This window comes from Humulus lupulus, chromosome 8, assembly GCF_963169125.1.
Source record: "Humulus lupulus chromosome 8, drHumLupu1.1, whole genome shotgun sequence".
NCBI classification, from domain to species: domain Eukaryota; kingdom Viridiplantae; phylum Streptophyta; class Magnoliopsida; order Rosales; family Cannabaceae; genus Humulus; species Humulus lupulus.
The window spans coordinates 68,218,282-68,241,356 of record NC_084800.1 but is presented as its reverse complement, the minus strand read 5'-3'; the positions used below and the strand labels follow the sequence as shown (position 1 = coordinate 68,241,356).

General features: G+C 38.8%; 1 protein-coding gene across 1 annotated transcript; it reads left to right on the top strand.

The window, feature by feature from the left end:
• The first annotated feature begins 3,769 nt into the window (after positions 1-3,769).
• LOC133797663 (uncharacterized) lies at positions 3,770-9,135 on the top strand. The gene is made up of 2 exons (XM_062235645.1): positions 3,770-5,119; positions 8,532-9,135. Exon 1 carries the CDS (start codon positions 3,922-3,924, stop codon positions 5,116-5,118), a length of 1,197 nt encoding a protein of 398 aa, XP_062091629.1. The 5' UTR covers positions 3,770-3,921; the 3' UTR covers position 5,119; positions 8,532-9,135.
• Positions 9,136-23,075: the final 13,940 nt, after the last annotated feature.

The window sequence follows — 23,075 nt, the reverse complement described above, 5'->3', positions numbered from 1 at the left end:
TATAGTTGAAAATATTGTATTATGATTTATTTTATATTTATTTTGTAGGGAATGTATGCTCTTAAAAAGAAAGAAAAATGAAGAGAAAAGTGGCATTTTCAAGGGAAACAAAGGAACAAATTGGTATTATTGAAATACCAAAGAAACCATGAAGCCTCCAACCGGTTCACTCCAGCAATTTGGGCCCAGGCCCAATCTCCCAGCCGCATGCTCTTCACTGAAGAGTCTTCAGCATATATCACCACAACAAGCAGCAATAAGTTAATCAATCAGCTCACCTCCACGTGACCAGTAGCAAGCCTCTCCAAGCTACCCCTTCCTTCACCACATCAACATATGCACATATCACATATGCCCAGCTTTCAGCATATAGTCTTCACGCCTCAGCTCCTTCACGCCTGGCACACCGCAACAAGCCCAATTTACCTCTCAAGGCCCAACACCATCCCATGCCTAAACCTGCTGCCAAATAGCCACCAAAATGCCAAAAATCATATTTTTCATTCCCAATATTTTTCACTCAAATATCAATTCACTCTTCCCTATTTTTCTTACCTAAATAAACATTCCTAATACATTTTTTTTACCCTAACTTTTCACTAACCTTTTACCCAACCAAACATTTCATCTTTCCAATACTCTTACACTTACTCTATTTATCCTACCACTTCCCAACACAATTAAATTAATCAATTTATTTATTTTAATTTGATTAATTTAATCTCCATATTTTGCCTATAAATAGAGTATTGTAAGACCATTTGGGGAGTTCTTCTTCTTCATCTTTTTTTCAACATCTTCTACACATTTTTATCTCTTTTCTCTACCATTTTCATCTTTTGAAGAGCATGTCAAGTATGCTATTTTGTAATTTTTATCTAGTTATGAGCTTCTAATCTTTTTCAAAGGTTATTAAGATGATGATGAAGCAAAATGTAACTAGATAGTATTTTTTATTGTATGTTGATTTCCCATTTGTGTAACATTGTTTATGGATTTTTCTATCAAGGATATGCATTTTTCATCTATTATTGAGTGTTAAAGCATATTACACTTAGTTCTTCATTATGCAAAAATATGATATTCTTTGATTAAATGTTTTTCATTAAATTGTTCACATCTAATTCTTAGAGCATAAGTATCATATTTTGCCTAAACATAATCTCTTTGATTTTTTGTAGTTTCATTAGGTTGTAACACAACTAATGCTTAGAAATTATATCTTATATAAGTGAAGAAAAATCCCACCTTTTTGAAAGAGTAACTTGTGCTTGAATAGAAAATATATTTTGAAAAAATATATAGTGTGATTTATTTCAACTATATTAAAACTTGGGAATCAATATACTTATAAATACTATTGAACTTGCATTTTGTGTATTCTAATATCTTAATAATCTTATTTTACTTATCTTATTTGAAAACCATTTTTTTATTTAATCTTAAATCTTTTTATTACTTGTCTTTTATTTTTCTAAAACAAAATCTCATCAAATATTTGGAACTAGGTTAGAATATTATTGCTTTGTTTGAAATAGTTTCTTTTGATGTTAGTCAACTCCCATGGGTTCGACCTCGTACTTACATGAACATTATATTCCGAAATGATTCGTGCACTTGCGAGTTTAAATATTAAAACACCATCTTTTGGGATCAACATTCGACTATTGTGTAATTTGAGCAGCATATACAATACCTAAAACCTCAATTGGAGCTTGATCCCTCAAGTTTCAAGCATTTTAATACAACAGACTCGTGAACTAGGGTTGTTTTATAATCTTAACCATGTAAAACTATGTGTCATCCTTATTTTCTTTTAAGTTTTATTTTATTAAAGTTGGTAGCGAAAAAAAGGACTCAACACTAGTTTATCTAGTCTATTCTTTTATGGTTAGAAAGTAGTTTCATCCCCACTATTGAAAATCAAATATGTTTTTTTTTTTTTAAATTTGAAAATGTACTACTTTAACTTAATGTTTGCTAAATTCTATTTTACCTTTTAGAGCACTCTAAGTAGATGCTATTCTCTATCCTTTAAAATACCTCATCAAAACACTACTTTATCTATTTTACCTCTAACTTTTACATTACACCATACATCAGTTTCTCTATTTTTTTCTCTATATCATTTAAATATTTTTTTTTATTCATTTAAATTTTTTTCTTTCATTATCAATAGTATCTTTATATCTTTTAATATTTATGATATTTATCCCTATATAATATCAAAATATAATTATACTTTATTTTAGATTATTCCAAAATAAATAAAATACAAATTGTTGATGGTGAGAACTCGTCAACTAAGTTGAGTTGGAAAAAATTAGCAAGTCGAGATCCCTAATGGAAAAGCTGTAGAAACTTAAAAAATAACTCAAGAACAATGACAGAACAATAATGGAGAAATCAATCTTTCATTCACTCTCAAGCCCTTGCTACAGTAAAATTTTCCAACTCCTTTTCAGGTGGTGTGAGAGTTCCTTTTATAGTAAGCTCTAATGGCCCTTGGTACATGGTGGTCCAGGAGACCAAGGGGTACATAAGTACTATGTCAGGGGAGTGGCTTCAGAGGTTGTGGTCGTACATCCAGTACAGGAGCAGGTGTCAGGAGGATGTCTCCACTACTTGTCCGTACTCATGCCAGAGGAGTGGTGGCAGACGTAGTGGTGCAGGTGGTAGTGGTGCCGACTCTAACTCCTGGCCATAGACGTACGGGCCATAACTCCTATCTTTGCATACCCACTCCTGGCGTTCCCACTACTTGCCTAGTAGGGGTACCATATCCGTACTCTGACTTCTTCAGGTTTGTGGGTACATTCCATATTCCTGCGTGTACCTTGCCCCTTGTGAGTATTCTCACCTCCAAGACCATGGGGCCGAGACCATGGGTGCAAGGCCATGGGGCGCGAGGCCATGAGGCCGAGACCATGGGCGAGGCCATGGGGCGAGGCCGTGGGGCCGAGTGCATGGGCGTGAGGCCATGGGGCCGAGGGCATGGGCGAGGCTGTGGGGCCGAGTGCATGGGCGAGGCCATGGGGCCGAGGGCATGGGCGCATGGCTATGGGGCCAAGGCCGTAGGGGAAGGGGAAGCCTTGCATAGCGAGGCCCCTTAGGTCCTTCCGGGCACTTTCGCTAAGGGCTCCTGTGAGACATGGGTCTCGCGTCGGACAAGATATTAGGCTACTTTGGTTGCTCGAGGCTAATTGAGGGAAACTGTTGACTATGGCCCTGGTCAATTTTTGGCATTCACACAAATTAATACAAAATTTAAAAATAATTCTCAATATAATAATTATAACAAAATATAAAATAATAATATGTATATAAGTTTTAAAAAAATTACTAAAACCATATAACATTATGCCTAATATCAAACATATATATAGAAAAGTTAGAAAAAAAATAATAAAATATTTATAAAGGAATGAATAGTTGTTTCTATAATATATTAAGCTAAAAAAAATTAGAGTAACTTATGGAGAACTATTTTATCATATTTGAACTATAATTTTAAAATATAGCTATTTTAAGGAGCCTTAGCTCTTATAATTGAATGGTAATAAGGTTAAAAAATATATTTTGAACTTGAATTTGGTTATATGTTCTAATAAGATGAATGTACTTTCAAAATTCATGAATTAATATAAATTAAATTACAAATTTTTCCCATTTTTTTCTTTTTTATTTTCTACCAAAGCCTCAAAATTACGGGGGTCAAACTGTGATAATGATAAAATTTGAGAATACTAAACTTGGAAGAACCCTGAAAAAAAAAAAAAAAAAAACCGGAGGACAGGGATAGATAGTGACAACAAATCCTGAGCTCGTGCGAACGATTTCAAAGAACCAAATCCCTAAAGAGGGCTGCCATTGCTGTGAGCTTCAAATCTGAAATCGTTGCGCTCAGATTCATAATTCCCAATGTTGAGCTTTCTTCACAAACCCCAGTTCCGCATCCAACGAATCATCCTCGCCTTCCTCAATACCAACTCCAATTGTGCTGGCGGAGCCAATGTCGACGGCCATCGAAGCTCAGTACCCGTTCTCAAATCCTTCTCTACACTCTCTCCTCCAACCTCTTCCTCTCCAACTGTCGACTATCTCATTACATCTCTTGGAATCTCCCCGGAGTTAGCTCTTGCGGCGGCGCAGACTATCGGCCGTGAACCAAAACCCAAGTCCGACGATGTCATCGCTCTTTTCAGGCGATACGGTTTCTCTTCCGATCAAATCGCTGAAATGTTCGTCAAATGCTCCCAGCTTTTCTGGTCCGACGCAGTGAAAACTCTCGAGCCCAAGCTTCAATTTCTCTCTGATAGCGGAATGTCTCGCGAAAATCTTATTCTCATCGTCTCCACCGACCCTTTCCTTCTTAAACGAAGCTTGGAGAATCACATATCGCCTTGTATTCGGTTTTTGAAGAGCTTCTATGGCGGCATCGACGAAGTCATTTCGCTTTGCTTAGCCAGGCGCGGCACTTGGGTTCTCCGCCAGTTTTCAGAGGCAATGGCGTCTAATATCGAGACACTACGGAGTCAGGGTGTGCCAGATGATAACATTGTGAAAATGTTAGAAATTCGACCGAGAACTCTGGCTCAGAACGAAAATGACTTCGCCGAGCTTGCGAAGGAAGCTAAGAGACTTGGCTTCGACACATCGAGCTCGTTGTTTATCCATGGGATGGCCATTCTTTCGGGGATGAAAAAGGACAAATGGGTGTCGAAAATGGACGTTTTCAAGAGCCTGGGATGGTCTGAAGAGCAATTTCGGGTTTTGTTCGTTAGACAACCGCAAGTAATGGGTGCCTCAAAGGATAGACTGAAGATGGCATTGGAGTTCTTTATCACCAAGTTCCAATGGGGTCCGAGTGATTTTTGCAAATATCCTAATATTCTCTTGTTTAGCTTTGAGAAAAGGATATTGCCAAGGACCTCAGTGCTTCAGATTTTGCTCTCAAAACGTCTTATAGATAAGAAGAGTATCGGTAGGGCTTTCTTTCATTCGAACGATGTGTTCTTGAAAAGATGCGTGGAGCATCACCAACCGGCCCTTCCCCAGCTCTTAGACTTGTTCACCATAACAAAGGTTGAGGAAGACGTTGTGTGCAGTGGAAACTAAGGTGCCATCTCTAACTTGTTCTCTAATAATGATATTTTTTCCCATTCTTCAATGATAGTTTGATGAGAAATAGTTATTTCTGTAGAAATGTTAGTGTTCATTCATTTCATTGATGAAAATTGTACTTGACTGGTCAAATTTATCTTGTACCATTGAATTAGATTGATATAATAACAATAATAATAGTGAAGAAAAATGGGTTGGAACCATCTTGGCCGAGAAACGTTTCAGGTAAACCATGCACCTACTTAGTTGCATCGATATATTGATCCCACACACAGCGATATATGTGTTCATTGCATTCTTACAAGGTGGATAGTTTTGGCAATAGAAGTTAGATGTAAAGAAAATGTTGGCTCTTGGGTCTTGGCCGGATTATGATACCGTGTACGTGTTCTAATATGCTGAACTATTTGATGTTCTTTGGTTGGAGATATTGTGATACAAATGTTCTCATATACAATTAATTTCATTTACGTTAGCAGATATAAAAATCCTGACGTAGCTTAATTTGCTGATCTATAATTGCGCAGTTGGATCATATTTTTCTTCATTTTATTATTTTTGAGAGCATCTGTCTGGTTTTAGGGATAGATGAAATGATTTGGTAAATCTAGATTACCTAAAGACAAACCATGAAACAGGACAAACCATGTAAATTTAGAGTAATGATATGTGCTACCAAAATATACACTCAAATATTACACTGATATGACAGATTAGCTAAGCTAATCACATTTATTAAAACTGGGAGCTACTGTTTTAAGAAAAACTGTCACGTCACTGTGTGAAATGTTTGGGTGCAAATTTTGGGTGCACGTATCATTATTCGTAAATTTATATGGTACTCTTCCTTGTCCTTACAAAGCTAATGTTCTTATTGTAACATACTAAGTTATAGACAGCATTACAATTTGAAATCTAAATAAAGAATCAAATCATATAAAACCCCCTGTGTTGTGTAGTGATGTTATAGCACTTAAATAACTAACTGTTTTTTTTTGGTGGCGAAACATCACTACATAGATTTTCTTCGTAATTCTCCTTAATGCTAGAATTAGATGTAACAATTTTCACAGAAGCTCTGAAAACATACAGACAAGAAATTTTAAAGAAGTGTTAAATCTAAAACATGGAAAAGAAAAGTCTTGTGCATTTCATAGAAAATGATCAAATATGTTTGTTTTAAGGGGAAAGAATTATATAAAAAGGAGAGAGACGCAAAGTCATGAAAGTTTGAATCTGTTTTATATTTGTGCATTTGTTCATAGGGAATAACAGCATCTGTGTCTTCAACTCAATTGCTTCTTTTTCAATGAAACTAATAAAACAGTATCAGATAGTGTTCAGTCATATCTTTGTTTATCATGAAAAAAGTTAATAATTGTATAAGAAGGCAAGTTTTTCAGTACACATTTAGAATTATCGACTTATCTTAAACTATTATCACATAAGTAAAAGGGGACAATGTTAACTCTCCTTGCACAAGTTCAAGCCATTCTTAAAAATAAAATAAAGTAATTATGAATAAGATTTTTGAAACAACACTCACTTTAACAACAGTTCTATCAAATTGATGGCAATGAAAGGATGAGGTTTACAAAATAAAAATATCATATGAAATGTAGAATGAAAACAAGTCCATCAGACAATTATTTGTCAAAGTGTTTCACATCAAAGTCCACCAAAAAATCAGATTTTGATTTATTATATATACAAAAAAAAAAAAGATATTCTGTATCATTTTTTCTAATTTATTTTATAAAAAATAGTTACTTTTAAAGTTCAAGGATTTAATCCTAAATACTTAAGGATCATACTTAATAAGAAATTTACTTCTTTAATGTTGTTTATAATTTTTTTTTTTTTTACAATTTTACAATGTTTTGATATGATACAAGATATTAATAGCCTAATTTTTAAATAAAATTTTGTCTAAGAATCTATATCTATCTATATATCTCTTCTATATAATAAGTGTGTAGATGATAGAAATTCTTAGTTTTAACGGTTTTTTTATTTTATTTTTTAATGTTAATTTTAACGGAATATTATTATATTTAGCATAATATTCTTATACATAATGGTAGTTTGTAAACACTTAAACTTAAATAAAATAAAATAAATAATTAGAAAAATTAAAATAAGATATTTTTGAGATATTTTACAATAATAATTATTTAAAAATAATAAATAATTAAACAAATTAAAATTTGACATTTTTTAGATATTTTAAATTGATAATTATTTTAAAATAATAAATAATTAAATAAATTAAAATATGATATTTTTGAGATATTTTACAATTATAATTATTAAAAAAATAATAAAATCATATGTTTTATAACTTAAATAAAATTTAATTAAACTTAAACTCAGTTAATAAACTAAAATCATGTTAAACATATAATATAATCTGCTATCAATTAGCAACAAATTAAGTTTTAAAAAAATGGCAAAAAACTTAAATTTAAAATACACGTATAATATTTAATATTACATTAAACATATAATATATAATCTCTTGTTGTGATTCCCAAATTCAAAAACTAGAACAAATATACACTTAAACAAAAATAAATAAATTATTTAATTAAAATAAGGTATTTATTTAAAATTTATATGACATTAATTTAAATTTAATAAAAGTAATTAATAAATTCTATAAATAAAACTAAGTAAACTTGCCTTGCAAATTAATTGTATCTAGTCTATATATCTATATAAAGGAGAATACCAAAATGATATGTGACACTCTAAAATTGCTCCAAAACATTCCTTCTATTTTATCGTTTTTTCACTTTTTTTTATTCTTCTTTGTAAGCATTCTTCATTTTTTTCACTTTTTTATTTATTTTCACTTTCTATTTTCTAATTTTTTTTATTCTACTATTTTTTTTAATTTTAAATAAGATATTTGTGAATAACTAATTTTCTAATAATTATATCATTATTATTAATATATTTTATATTTTTCTAATTATTTTATAGATTTATTTATACAAAACTTATAATTTTTACAAAAAATCAAGCAAACCTTATAATTAATAACAATAATAAAAATAACAATCTATATATCTATATAAAGGAGAACACCAAAGAGATATATGACACTCTAAAATTGATCCAAAGCATTCATTCTATTTTATCATTTTTTTCACTTTTTTTTTATTCTTCTTTTGAAGTATTCTTCATTTTTTTTACTTTTTTTTTATTTCACTTTCTATTTTCTAATTTTTTTATTCTACTATTTTTTTTAAATTTTAAATAAGATATTTGTGAATAACTAATTTTATAATAATTATATCATTATTATTAATATATTTTATATTTTTTCTAATTATTTTATAGATTTATTTATACATAATTTATAATTTTTACAAAAAATAACGCAAAGCTTATGTTATACCCAGATTTCGAGCCATGGTAAATGTGACCTCGAAAGTTGGATTCGCAACAAATGGTCTCGTAAGGATTGAAGTATGCTCCAGGATTGTATATCGAGCCTGCAAAGTACGATATATGACCTCGAATATATGAGCTCGAAACGATCTCGATCTCGAAAGTAGCTCCGAGAACACACTCATCTTCGGGGACGACTTCGGATCGGGGGTCTCGAGCTAGATGTACGTACGATCTCGAAAGACACGTGATCTCGGGAGATGTCATTAGCTCGAACAATGACGTGAGACCTGGGATGCTAAAGCCTTAGAGATACGCGATAACCACCTTGAATATCTACAAGTATTATAAATATGGGATATAATCCTCATTTATTAATGTAAATCCCCAAGAATCGTGGGATATTATTTGGTCAGTTATGCGTTTCCTGGTCTTCAGGGGACGTTTCCTTTTATATCTGATTATAGGCATTTAAAGCAATTTATTTTATTCACAAAAGAGTAACTACCCAAAATATGTGGGATAGTATTCTGCATCACTCTCTATAAATAGAGAAGCCATGCACCATTGTAATGAACCGAAATTCTGATCCTTGAGAGAAAACTCTAAAGAATTCATGCTTAAGAATTTTCAGAGATAATCTTGAGTTTAATAACAGAGACTCGTGAACTAGGCAGATTTAACTGCTGAACCACGTAAAAATCGCGTGTTTGATTTGTTTTATTTCATTTAGCCATTGTCATTCATTGTTTACGTGCTCTTCTTTTACTGTTTGACGAAAAACGGCGTCAACAGTTTGGTGCTTTCATTGAGAGCCTTAAGCATTCATCCCTGAGAGATTCATGGCTACAAACAATCAGAACACCCCTGATGAAAGCTACCCAAGACGTCCTGGAAAACAACCAATGGAGAACCCGGATGCTGAGGAGAGAAGTGGGTCCTCCGATTCCCGGGGACCACCGCCTCCACCGAGGGATGAGGATATGTACTACAATCCTGAGCGTTACGTTCCTATTGTAGAACTGGAAAACCGGCAATTGAAACAGCTATTGGCAGAAGCCAACAAACGGAATGAGGAGTTGACTAGGATGGCCGCAGAGGCGCAGGTGGCTCAGTCCCCGCCTCCGCGCGAAAACCAAGTCCCTCCTCCAAGGGACGTGCATGTTCCTCCCCGGAGGCCCCGTGGACGTCACGAAAAGATGCTGCCACAAGGAGGCCGACTTAACCTCCAGCACCAGCAGAGCCATCTGCTCCTCCTAGGCCCCAGAGGAGTACCCGAGCTCGGGTCCCGCCTAATCCACCTGTGGAAGTGCCTGCAGGAACTGAGAATAACCGAGCTCCTACAGAGGCTCGGACTCAGGTTCCTGGTAGTGCACCAAACGCGACTGACCCATCTCGGGCAAATTCTGGACCCTCTAGGCCGAGGCAAGGGCGGCAGCCACCGTCGCCTATACGGTTCCCTCCGTCTCCCGTAAGATATCCTTCACCTCCCCGCAGAAACGCTCAACCTGTTCGAGATCAGGATCAAGGGCGTATGGGGGATAGACAAGGACACAGGGAGACTTTCCAGGAGCGGAGAGGCGCACAATCTGAGAGAAGTCAGACGTCCCGGTCTCACACTGCGGAGACGAGGCGACATGGGAAGAACCCATCGCGAAATGACCGATCAATGAGTTTCACCAGTGACGAGTCCGGAGAGACCAGGTCCGTCAGTAAACACGACCGAGGTCGTAAAAATACTGGAAGCCGCAAGAATCGTCCTGACCTGCGAAATCATCTGAATCAGAGCAGGGGGAAGGGAGATCAGACAAATCCGGACCTAAGGAATCACCTGAATGGGCGTAGAGATCCCTCACGGAGACGCGAGCCTGGAATCATGATCAATGACTGTCAATTCCAGACACCACCTAAGGACCCAGTCCAAGAAAGGATCGATCAGCTCGAAAAAGCCTTTAGGCTTTTAAAGAATGAACGAGGGAATGGTCGATATGAGGACTCTGACGAGGAGCTCGAGCCGTTTGCTCCACATATTTCTAACACTCAATTTCCTCAAGGGTTCCGGATTCCTCACGTCCCAGCGTTTGAAGGAAAAACCGACCCATGCAGCCACCTGAGTACATTCAACACTATTATGAGGGCTAGTAACGTGGGTTACGAGCTCAGGTGCATGTTGTTTCCAACATCATTGGCCGGACCTGCCAAGAGTTGGTTCGAAAAGTACAAGAGACACTCGATAACTTCATGGGATCAGTTGTCTAGAGACTTCAAGAAGCAGTTCCGAGCTATGATGGGAGTCAGACCAGAGGCATCCACTTTGACTAACGTCCGACAACAGCCGGGCGAAACACTGAAAAGCTACCTGACAAGATTTAATCTGGAGGTCGCCTGTGCTCAAGATGTGGATGACAGTGGGCACCTGATGGCTATCCGAGCTGGTGTTTTACCCGGAAGTGCCCTTTGGGACGACATGCAAGGGAAACCGGTGAGGTCAATAACCGAATTTAACAGACGGGCGCAGAGATTTGTCAATGTAAAGGAGGCGAGGTCAACGCTGAAGGCTACCTCGCAGACCGAAACTACAACGATAAACATTAACTCCGCCTCAACCACGGCTGACCCAGCAGCTCCACAGCTTACCTCGGAGAATCCCTCCAAGAGGAAAAAGAGCGAGGGAAATAACCCCGAGACTGAAGGAGGAAAGAAAAAGAAAGGAGAAAGGTATTTCTCCGTATATAAAGTACACACCGAACTCAACGAGTCTCGGTAAAACATATACCTGACTAATGAAAATCAGGTCCCCTTCAGGCGTCTGGACCCAATGAGAAATCAAAAGTCCAAAAGGGATTCCAGTAAGTATTGCCGGTTCCATAGAGACACCGGACACACCACTGATGAATGTCGACAACTGAAGGACGAGATCGAAGGGTTGATCTCGAGAGGTTATTTCCGACAGTACGTCAAAAACCAGAGTACTGGACAGACTACTGCGAGCCAGAGAGTAGCCGCGCCTTCGACGGCACAAAATAATAACTCCCGATCTCGGGAAGAAGAAGCCGATAGATGGAGAGGACGTAATAACCATCTCGGGAGGGCCTCACCTCGTGGGAGGGGGCAGAAATGCTCAAAAGCGATACATTAACGAGCTGAAGACAGGGGACGAGTCTCCTTATGAACCCGAACCTAGGGCACCAAAAAGCCAAAGGGTTGAAACGCAACCGATAACCTTCACTGAGGAGGACGCATCTCATGTTCAGTTCCCTCATCATGATCCATTGGTTATTACTCTTCAGCTTGCCAACAAAAGAGTCCGCCGAGTTCTCATAGATAATGGGAGCTCGGTCAACATTCTTTATAAGGCGACCCTCGAGAAAATGGGACTCTTCCTTCGCGACCTGAAGGCGTGTGCAACTACTTTGTACGGCTTTTCAGGAGAAGGAACTGCCTGTATGGGATCCATTGAACTCCCTGTGACCTTGGGAGACTATCCAGTCTCGGTGACCAAGATAATGGAGTTCGTGGTGGTAGATATACCATCTGCCTACAATGTGCTGCTCGGGAGACCCGCCCTGGTCGGGCTGGGGGCAGTGTCATCTGTGAGGCACCTGGCCCTTAAGTTCCCAACCCCAAGTGGGATCGGGACATTAAAAGGAGATCAATTGGCAGAAAGGGAGTGCTATAGCATTTCTTTGAGGGGAAAGAAACAAACGAGCGCTCAGGCACTCGTTATCATACAAAATAAAGATGGAACGGTTTTAGAAATTGACGAGGAAATCGATCCAAGGATTGAGGAGAAAGTTGACCTCGAACCATTGGAAGAGCTCGAAGAAGTTCAGCTCGACGAAGCTGATCCCTCGAAGAAGGTGAAGGTCGGAAAACACCTCCAAGACGAAGCAAAATAGCAATTAATCTGCTTTCTGAAGAAAAACCAGGATGTCTTCGCATGGTCACACTCAGACATGGTGGGGATAAGCCCGAATGTTGCGAGCCATGCATTAAACATAAACAAAAGCTTTCCCCCGAAGCAACAAAAGCGAAGACAGCTGGACGAGGACAGAAAGAAAGCATTAAAGGAGGAAGTTGACAGATTAAAAGCAAACCACTTCATTAGGGATGCTTTTTACCCTAACTGGGTAGCCAATCCAGTGTTGGTCCCAAAGCCCAATGGGACGTGGAGAACCTGTATTGACTACTCGGATCTCAACAAGGCTTGCCCAAAAGACTGTTTTCCGCTGCCAAGAATTGATCAGCTAGTGGATGCCACGGTGGGGCATGGCTTGATGTCATTCATGGATGCATATTCTGGATATAACCAGATTCCCATGCATGCCCCCGACCAAGAACATACGAGCTTCATTACAGATAAAGGGCTATACTGTTATAATGTTATGCCGTTTGGGCTCAAGAACGCTGGAGCTACATATCAGCGGCTCGTTAACATGATGTTTTCAGAGCAAATAGGGAAAAACATGGAAGTATATGTTGATGACATGCTTGTAAAGTCTCAACTTAACAAGAACCATGTTGATGACCTCGAAGAGTGCTTTGGCGTGCTCAGAAAATACAACATGAAGCTAAATCCTCAGAAGTGCACTTTTGGGGTATATTCGGGAAAATTTATGGGTTTCATTGTCAGCTCTCGTGGAATCGAGGCTAATCCCGACAAAATAAAGGCCCTGATTGACATGCCTTCACCTCGGAAGCATAAAGATGTCCAAAGCTTGACTGGCAGGATGGCCGCCCTGGGCAGATTCATCTCAAAGTCAACGGATCGTAGCCTTCCATTCTTCAACTTATTAAAAGGAAGTAAGAAATTTGAATGGACAGAAGAGTGCGAGCTAGCCTTTCAGGAGCTCAAAAGACACCTCGCTGAACCACCCATCCTGTCAAAACCCGAAACGGGAGAAATATTGTACCTGTACCTCTGAACCACCGAACACGCGATAAGCGCGGTGCTCATTCGAGAGGAAGAGAGGGTGCAGAAACCCGTCTATTACATCAGTAAGAGATTACTGGGGGCAGAGTCAATATATCCATTGATGGAGAAACTCGCCCTCAGTTTAATCCACTCATCTCGCAAGCTCCACCCCTACTTTCAGGCACATCCCATCCATGTACTGACAGATCAACCACTTAGGCAAGTCTTATCTAAACCAGAGGTGTCAGGTCGACTCCTTAAATGGGCTGTTGAGCTCGGACAGTTCGAGATCACTTACCATCCAAGAACGACCATTAAGGCACAAGCCTTGGCAGACTTCATAGTGGAGTGCACTGGTATAGCCGACGACGAGGTAATAACCACGGCCCACGAGCTGTGGAAACTTTACGTCGACGGCTCGTCAAATGAAAATGGAGCAGGGGCAGGAGTTATTATGATCACTCCTGCAGGGAGAAAATTTCACTGTGCTTTAAGATTTAGCTTTAAAGCATCTAATAATGAAGCTGAGTACGAGGCTCTACTCGCAGGACTGCGAATAGCAAAAGAGCTCAAGGCCAAAGCTATACATTGCTATAGCGATTCCCAGCTCGTGGTTAATCAAATATTGGGAGAGTACCAGGCTCGTGGCACAAGAATGGCAGCTTATCTGGAGAAGGCAAAATCCGCATTGGAGTATTTCGAGTTTTACGCAATCGAACAGGTTCCCCGAGAACAAAACTCAAATGCAGATGCCTTAGTTCGACTCGCCACTTCCCCCGAAAATGAAGAGCTGAATGTTGTACCCGTAGAACACCTATCAGCACCCAGCATTACTGAGCTAGACGAGGAAGATGTGTGTATGATTGAAACAGAACCGACCTGGATGAGTCCAATAGTTTATTATCTCGAAAATGGAATTCTACCAAAAGATCGGAACCAGGCTCGAAAATTGATGTATCAACTTCCTCGTTACACCATTTTGGACGGAAAGCTATACAGAAGAGGATATTCCATGCCGCTGCTTAGGTGTGTAACCCCTCCCGAAGCAAAGAAGATCATTGAAGAAATTCATGAAGGGTTCTGCGGAGACCACATCGAGGGGCATAGCCTGTCCAAGAAGATTTCTGGCCAACCATTAGAACAGACTCTTTTGAGTATGTGAGGAAATGCGACAAATGCCAGAGATTCGCCACGATACCCCGAGCTCCACCATCCGAACTGACCATGTTGACATCCCCATGGCCTTTCGCAATATGGGGCATCGACCTCATAGGCTCTCTCCCAACTGGAAAAGGCGGAGTGAAATATGCGATAGTCGCCGTTGATTACTTCACGAAATGGACGGAGGCTGAACCATTGGCAACTATAACTTCGAAAAAGATCCTTGATTTCGTGGTAAAGAACATCGTATGCTGATACGGAGTACCGAGAAAGATTGTATCCGATAACGGAACCCAGTTCGATTGCGACTTATTCACCAACTTTTGCGAAAAGAACGGCATAATAAAGAGTTTTTCATCAGTGGCGCACCCTCAAGCGAATGGTCAGGTCGAAGCCGTTAACAAAACTCTCAAGAGTTCTCTAAAGAAAAAGTTGGAAGAGGCAAAGGGACGATGGCCCGAAGAATTGCCTCAAGTCCTTTGGGGATATAGGACTACAGCTCGGACATCAACAGGACATACCCCGTTCTCTCTAGCGTACGGCTGCGAGGCAATGTTGCCCATCGAGGTCGAAATCCCGACGATCCGAACTCAAATTTACAATCAGGATTCAAATCATACTCAGCTCGAAGAAACCCTAGACTTGATCGAAGAAAAAAGAGAAGAAGCTCAGCTGAGAAATGCTGCTTACCAGCAACGAACCACAAGATATTTCAATAAGAGGGTTCAAGATCGAAAGTTCGGAGTGGGAGACCTGATTTTGAGACGCGTATTCTTAGCCACCCGAGATCCAGCAGCTGGAGTGCTCGGGCCGAACTGGGAAGGACCATACCAGATAGAGTCAGTCATTCGACCTGGCGTATACAAACTTGCGAGATTAGATGGGAGCCTGATACCGCGAGCATGGAATGACGAACACCTTAGACCTTACTATCAATAGTGTAGGAGGTGTTGCCTGTAACCATGAATTTCTATCTGTACTAGTTTGTTTGTTTGTTTTTTAATTTCATCAAATAAAAGGTCTATTTTGTTCCATATGTAATTTCTTTTTATTTTTTGCAATCTCTCTTAATTTAATAACCTATGATCACACTCATAGGATATTAAGGGGGCATTATTGGTATATATACCGTCAGATTAAAAAATAAAAAATATATATGAAGTATTTGGAGATAACCAAGTACGCGAACTTAGATAGTCCAGACATAACCGACTTATCAAAAAGATAAAAGTATTTGGAGATAACCAAGTACGCGAGCCTAGATAACTGAGTTATCAAAAAGATAAAAGTATTTGGAGATAACCAAGTACGCGAGCCTAGATAACTGAGTTATCAAAAACATGAAGTATTTGGATATAACCAAATACGCGAGCTTAGATAGTTCGGACAAAATCGAACTACCAAAATCCTAAGACGTTTGGAGTTAACCAGATGTGCAAACTTAACAGGTCTGGAACAAACCAGCCAAAAAATTGATCGATGATAAGTAGGAGCCTAAACCTATCACGAGACAAGTCAAGATCGAGGCTGGAATATCTAAGAGAAAAATAGTTTCAAACTCTTAACCTCGGAACAAAAACTGAGGATGAGGAAAAGTGACTAAACAAAAAAATATATAACCAGATCATTCACATTACATACCATATAAGTACTTTTGAGTTCATGGTTAAAGTAATATCCGACCTTGATAAGTAACGAGGTCGGAAGCGGATAATTCGAATAAACTATGCATGAATGCATCGAATTTCGAGCCCAAATCCAAACTATGTTTGTATGAATAAATAAACATAACCGGTTCATCAATATAAAAATATGCAAAATATTTCGAGCCAAGAAATGTAAAGCATATAAAAGAATGGTAAAAGAAATTGTATCAGCCCCGTGGGTATATATTAAAATAGTTACAGAAATAAGGGGACGCAGCCCCGATAACTGATCTCCCCGAGGTCAGATTCAAGGAAAAGGAGTCTCCTTGGCCTTCTCAGCATCAGTGGCACCGCACCCCTCAGGACGAATAGCATGACTATCCTCCTGAGCTTCCTCCGAAACGGTTCCCGGAGCAGCCTTTTCCTTCTCGAGCTGCTCAGCCTTCTCCTTCTCAAGCCGTTCAGCCTCTTCCTTCTCGAGTCGAGCATTCCATCGTTCAAGAAGCGGCGCCTCGTGGGGACCTAAGAAGCTGGTGTCCAACTCTTCGTTATAAGCCCACATCCGGTACATGGCTGAGTCGACCGCCTTTTCCTTCTTTTCTTTGTACTCGGCAAGAAGGCGAGTTTTGGCATCCTCTATGATGTCGAAGGTGGCGGCCTTGTCCTCTTCGAGCTTCTTATTGGTCTCCCGAAGCTGGGTGTTATCTTTCTTTTGCTCCTTGAGTTCAGCTCTCAGCTTTCCGAGCTCCTTGGCCATGTCCTCACGCTCCTTAACCACTGCCTCGAGCTTAGCATTTGCCGCCTTCAGATCGTCGTTCGCTCTAAGGTGGAGGTCCTTCGCCTCTTGAGCATGAGTCCTGCTCGAATGGATCTCGTTGTTCAGCTCGTAATTGAGCTGGGCAGTGAAGGCAAGAGCCTGAAAAAAGGAAGAAACCACTATTAGCCTCAGGTCAGTATGAATGTAAGCAAAAGGAATATAGAAGGATACTTACCGCAGCAGTGTGCTCGATACTCTTCTCGTAAAGGACAGTGCGGTCTCGGGTGCTAGTTAGGCACTGCCACTGAGGAGCTTCGAAACTGCCATAGCTCTGGCCGATCCAGGACATAACATCCGAGATCAGCGTAGATCTGTGAGGTCCAGCAGCATTATCCACCACATACGAGTCCATATGGGTGGAGATTGTTAGCTTCTGAACTCGAGAAGCAGAAGGCCTTTTGGAAAGCTGAGCTGAAGACGTTTCGCCCACCACAGGAGGTTGGGACTCAATGGCAGGGGCACCAACCAGCGAGGTCGGTGCGACCGCGGAGACGACGGCCTGCGAGGATGGCATTGTCGTGGAGGCGCTAGCCTGGATAGTCGACGCAGCAATTGAGCTCGAAATCGGCGGGGCAAGGGGAGGTGTCTTTTTGGACCTCTTGGAGCCTTTGCCCGGCTGACCGGTCTTCAGTGACCCCGCCCTAGGGCGTTTGCTCCTCTTGGCGCTTGCATTGTCGATAAGGGCGTCAAGGTCGGAGTCCATCTCGCCTGCACAAGTCACAACACAGTGAGTCAGTAAAAGAGAAATGTACATCAAGTAATTTCGGTATCAGACATATAGAGTGATGATAGAAGAAACCTAACTGAAACTCTCCCATGAGCTCGAGCTTGGGGACCATGAAATTCCCCCGTCTTCAGAGGAGGCGGGGGGAGTGCCTTCCGTATAAGTAGGTGATAACCTCGAGAGGTCCCTATAATCATTGGTCCCGTACTGCACAGCTATCCCATTCCACACCTCGTCCGTGGTGTACATGGTATCATATTTCCCGAGCCCACTATCGAACCTATGGAAACAGTCGTCTACCCAACTCCATATGTAGAAGTGGTATCTATCCTGTGGGCACGAGACTAACCTATTGGGCCTGTGTTCTAGTAGTGTGGGGGACCACATCCTCAAGGTAGGGAGGACTTTACCTTCATCTGAGTCCGAGCTCGAGGCTTCATCATTGGCCTCATTCCCGGACCACAGACTCCTCAGACGAACTGGGAGTGATGGCCTCCTTTCTCTCCTCGGAGGAAGGGCGCCTGTGGGCAGTGGCACCTCCTCCCAGCGTTCATATTTTTTGCTGGACCAGTCAGAGGTTGACTGGCCCTCTCCCAACAACCTGCAAGCTCGGAGCTTGTCCTCGTGTAATAGATACGAGAGAGACCTCCTGCCATAAGGAAGTTGGAGCAAGGCCTCTCTGTGCCTCATCATTGCTTCATTGGGAGTGGGACGCTTAAAATTAGCTGAAAAGAGAAACACATTTCATCTAAATATGGATTTAAGAACTAAAGTCTCGAGCTCAGGAATAAAAGTAACGAGAATACTTACGAATCCGCCTGAACGAGTAATGTCGAGACGGGGACAGACCATCTGTCCAGAAGAAGGCCTTCTTGAAATCAGGCGGGTGATTGGGGAGATCCTCAAAAACCTTCGTCTCTTTGGGATAGCTCGAGAGATAGTAAAAACCATCCCCTCCTCGAGCTCGGGAGGGGTTACTTTTCAAACAAAAGAGATATAAAATCTCTTGAGGTGAAGGTCCTTCCCACCTCAGCTCGTGGTACAAGGACCTCAGGGCAGACAGCACCCTGTACGAATTAGTGTTGAGTTGGAACGGTGCCAACCCAATGAAATCAGTAAAGTCTTTGAAAAAAGACTTCAAGGGCAACAGTGCTCCCACCCTCATATGTTCTTGGCTCCATGCCGCATATTTCACTGTGGCATCGCGGCCGCTAGGGGCGAAACAGCTCCGTTCTTGACTAGTCGGAGCCCGACACTTCAAGGTGCCTGACAAATGGAGGCCATGGAAGGTCAGGATTTCAGATATTTGGCTGGTTGTGGTAACCGTACTCCAGTAGAGCTCGACCTCGAACATCTCCTTCCTCAGCTGCGAGGATGAAGTTTCCCCCATTAATGAAAACTGGAGTTCCCCTGGATGATACGCAACAGTGACTTTTAGCGCAAGGTCGAGGGGAATGGGCCTAGGTCCTGAATTGGGCTCCGGATAGAGGGCCTCCCGAAGAAATCTTCTCTTCTTTTCGATGACCTCGTCTATCTGGCAGCGATAGTGAGCTCGAATGTCTTCTTGCTCGCGTGCAAGCTCGTATTCTCTTATTCGACGTTGGTTCCGGGCGAAGAGCGATTCCGGGCTCGGAGATTTCGGCTCGTAAGGGACTGCCAGCAATGACCCCCACCGTCTTTCCAGATTCTGTGACATCTAGCGAGAAAGAAAAAATGGTGAGGGCCATGCATGCAAGAGTCACGAGCTCGATGGAATGAGCTCGGAGATTTAGGAACGAGACTAAATACTAAGACCCTTATTGAAGAGTCAGGGGCGTGTATTCCACGAAAAAGAAAAGGAGTGTGGATAATTTTTTGAAAATCCCGAAATTCAAGGGAAAGAAGAGTGGCGGTTAGCCAGGAAAAGCGTTTTTGGGTTTCGTGCATTTGTCAAGGCCCATGTTTTTATCCGAAAGCTTAATGTACAAGAAACGCTGCCTAAGAATTTCAAAACCCAGAAAATGGGAACCACATTCAAACGTCAAAACTGGGTATAAACCAGAGACGAACATCCAGAGTGAAAATCTAGAAAGCATAAAAACCTGTCGGTTCAAAACCTCCTATCGTATCATGCTAAGAACGTAAACTAGCATACACAGCAAGAACATTTTAAATGGAAAGCAAAAACGACATACTTACACAGTAATGGCGATTGCAGAGAGATCGTCAATTGAAGAAGAGGTTGCAGGAAAGAACTCACTGACTCGAACAGACCAGGATTCCTTTGTTTCTTTGGTCGAGAAAACATGCACGGAACAGGAACTTTGCAAAAAGGTCTCTGGGCTTGTTTTTCTTCTTTTCTTGCTTATGGCGAATGAGGATGAAAGTGAAGAAGATGAAGAGTGGGGTCTTGTATATATAGGTGGGGAAAAGGATTTAATCAAGAGCGTCGAATGAAATCCTCACTAGATCGAACAAATGGGGATCAATGACAAGAAGGCGCCGAAAAGTTGTCAGACGGACGATCGTGGGCGTGTTCCCAAGGTACTCAAGTACCTAAAATGAGCAATACCCAGCTGGCGCGTGTCCATTTTCAAAGGTGTGACGGTACAGTTCTCAAGGAAAGTAGTTCAAAAGTTTCCTTCTCTTAGGATTCGAACAAATACATTTGAGGGGGCAAGATGTTATACCCAGATTTCGAGCCATGGTAAATGTGACCTCGAAAGTTGGATTCGCAACAAATGGTCTCGTAAGGATTGAAGTATGCTCCAGGATTATATATCGAGCCTGCAAAGTACGATATATGACCTCGAATATATGAGCTCGAAACGATCTCGATCTCGAAAGTAGCTCCGAGAACACACTCATCTTCGGGGACGACTTCGGATCAGGGGTCTCGAGCTAGATGTACGTACGATCTCGAAAGACACGTGATCTCGGGAGATGTCATTAGCTCGAACAATGACGTGAGACCTGGGATGCTAAAGCCTTAGAGATACGCGATAACCACCTTGAATATCTACAAGTATTATAAATATGAAATGTAATCCCCAAGAATCGTGGTATATTATTTGGTCAGTTATGCATTTCCTGGTCTTCAGGGGACGTTTCCTTTTATATCTGATTATAGGCATTTAAAGCCATTTATTTTATTCACAAAAGAGTAACTACCCAAAATATGTGGGATAGTATTCTGCATCATTCTCTATAAATAGAGAAGCCATGCACCATTGTAATGAACCGAAATTCTGATCCTTAAGAGAAAACTCTGAATAATTCATGCTTAAGAATTTTCAGAGATAATCTTGAGTTTAATAACAGAGACTCGTGGACTAGGCAGATTTAACTGCTGAACCACGTAAAAATTGTGTGTTTGATTTGTTTTATTTCATTTAGCCATTGTCATTCATTGTTTATGTGCTCTATTTTTACTGTTTGACGAAAAACGGCGTCAACAGCTTATAATTAATAACAATAAATAAATAAAACCAAGCTTACAACAACTTGTTTGAATTTTATTTTTGGAACTTTAATTATTTAGAATTTCTAAAAGAATTTTTTTTTAAAATATATTTTTTAATCATTATAAAAGACTGCGCGAAGCAAGGTTATGCTTTCTAGTATATATTTAAAGAAGGATTTTAAGGAGATGATGACGTGGCACTCTAAAATCTCTTCAAAGCACTTTTTCTATTTTCTCCTTTAATTTATTTTTTAATTAATTTTAGTTGTATATTAGTTTAAATTAAAATAAAATATTTATAAATTATTTATTTAAAATAATTAATATTATATATAAATATCTCATATTATATATAATATAATAACATGAGTTTTTATCTCAGTACTCTTAAAGTCTTCTTTTCTTTTTTAAAAAAAAAGTAATATATTTTAAAGAAAAAGAAGCATTACACAATCCACATTAACATGTTTATTTAAAAAAAAAAAAATTTAGTTACACATTAGTATAAATTATATATGTATACAATAATTTTTAATATAATTACGAATGATAGTCTTATTTCTAAGAAAATATTTATTTTTATTAATTTTAAATGTAAAATTATTATAATTATTAAATTGTTATTATCAAACTAATTAGAATCATCTATTAAATATCTAATAGAAATTTATGTAATTATTTATAGGTAAGTCACGACTACTAATATACATAATTATTTTTAAAATTTATATAAAAAACTCATATTATTAAAATATTAGTAGTTACTATCTAAATATCTAAAATTAAAAATTCTTCACACGTTTTTTTAAATAAGTTTTCTCCTATTTCCTATTTACATTAATTAAATTTAAAAAAAAATGTAGTTACACAGATAAATTACCATACACGTTATAATAATAATAAATGTAATTTTTTAAATTTAAATAAGATATTTATAAGATATTATTTAAATATATATATATAAATATCTCTTTGTGATTCTCATATATATTCTAAACATTCTCTATTAATCTCATATTTTCCTTTACTCTAATTAATCTTTTTTTTCTTCTCATCTTCTCTCTAAACTCTTTCAATTTCAATTTTCAATGAATTTGATTGATTTACGTGTTAATGATAACACAATCATCTCGAGTTTTTATTCAATTATCAATATTTGTTAATCTTTAAAGTTTTTATTTTAAATTATTGATTTTTATATTCTAACATCTCCATCTTATTTTTCCATTATGTTTTAGATGTTATCGGATGTTTATGTAGTGTGGGTGATATTGAAATTGTTAATACGATGTTGTTTGTAATAATATACTTTCTCAAATCTCCAAAACATTGTGCCACCATCAGATCAAGTGTCTTTGATTTGTATGTTATGGTATCTTTTTATACCATGTCTTAGATTTTATTCATGAAGAAAAATACAAAACCAAAGGCTATACAAAACCGCTCAACATTTAAAAAAACAATTATTGCTGGAATAAATATATCTACCAAATTGTTTCATTTAAAAAATAATAATAATGGATATTTAATGTTGTTTTTTAAAGAACCAACCAACAAATTTTAAATATTAAAAACAATAAGAAAACTAAACACAAAATTAAACAAATTTTGATTTGTTGGCTTTGTGATTTGGTATAATACAACCATTTTAGGTTCTATTTCTTTTTTTTGGAGTATGGTACAAATCTATGTGTGATTGTGAGAAAAATCAGGGATCACAAAATTATTATAACAATGATCATAGTTAAAATTCATGTTGATCATATAGTTTGCGTTTGGTAAAATTTTTGTTTTAAAATATTTTTAAACACAAAAATATAAAAATAATTTTGTTTTATGTTTTTTATTTT

What these genes read in the sequence shown, in the direction of transcription:
- LOC133797663 (XM_062235645.1), top strand. Translation starts at nt 3,922, where the DNA reads ATGTTGAGCTTTCTTCACAAACCCCAGTTCCGCATCCAACGAATCATC.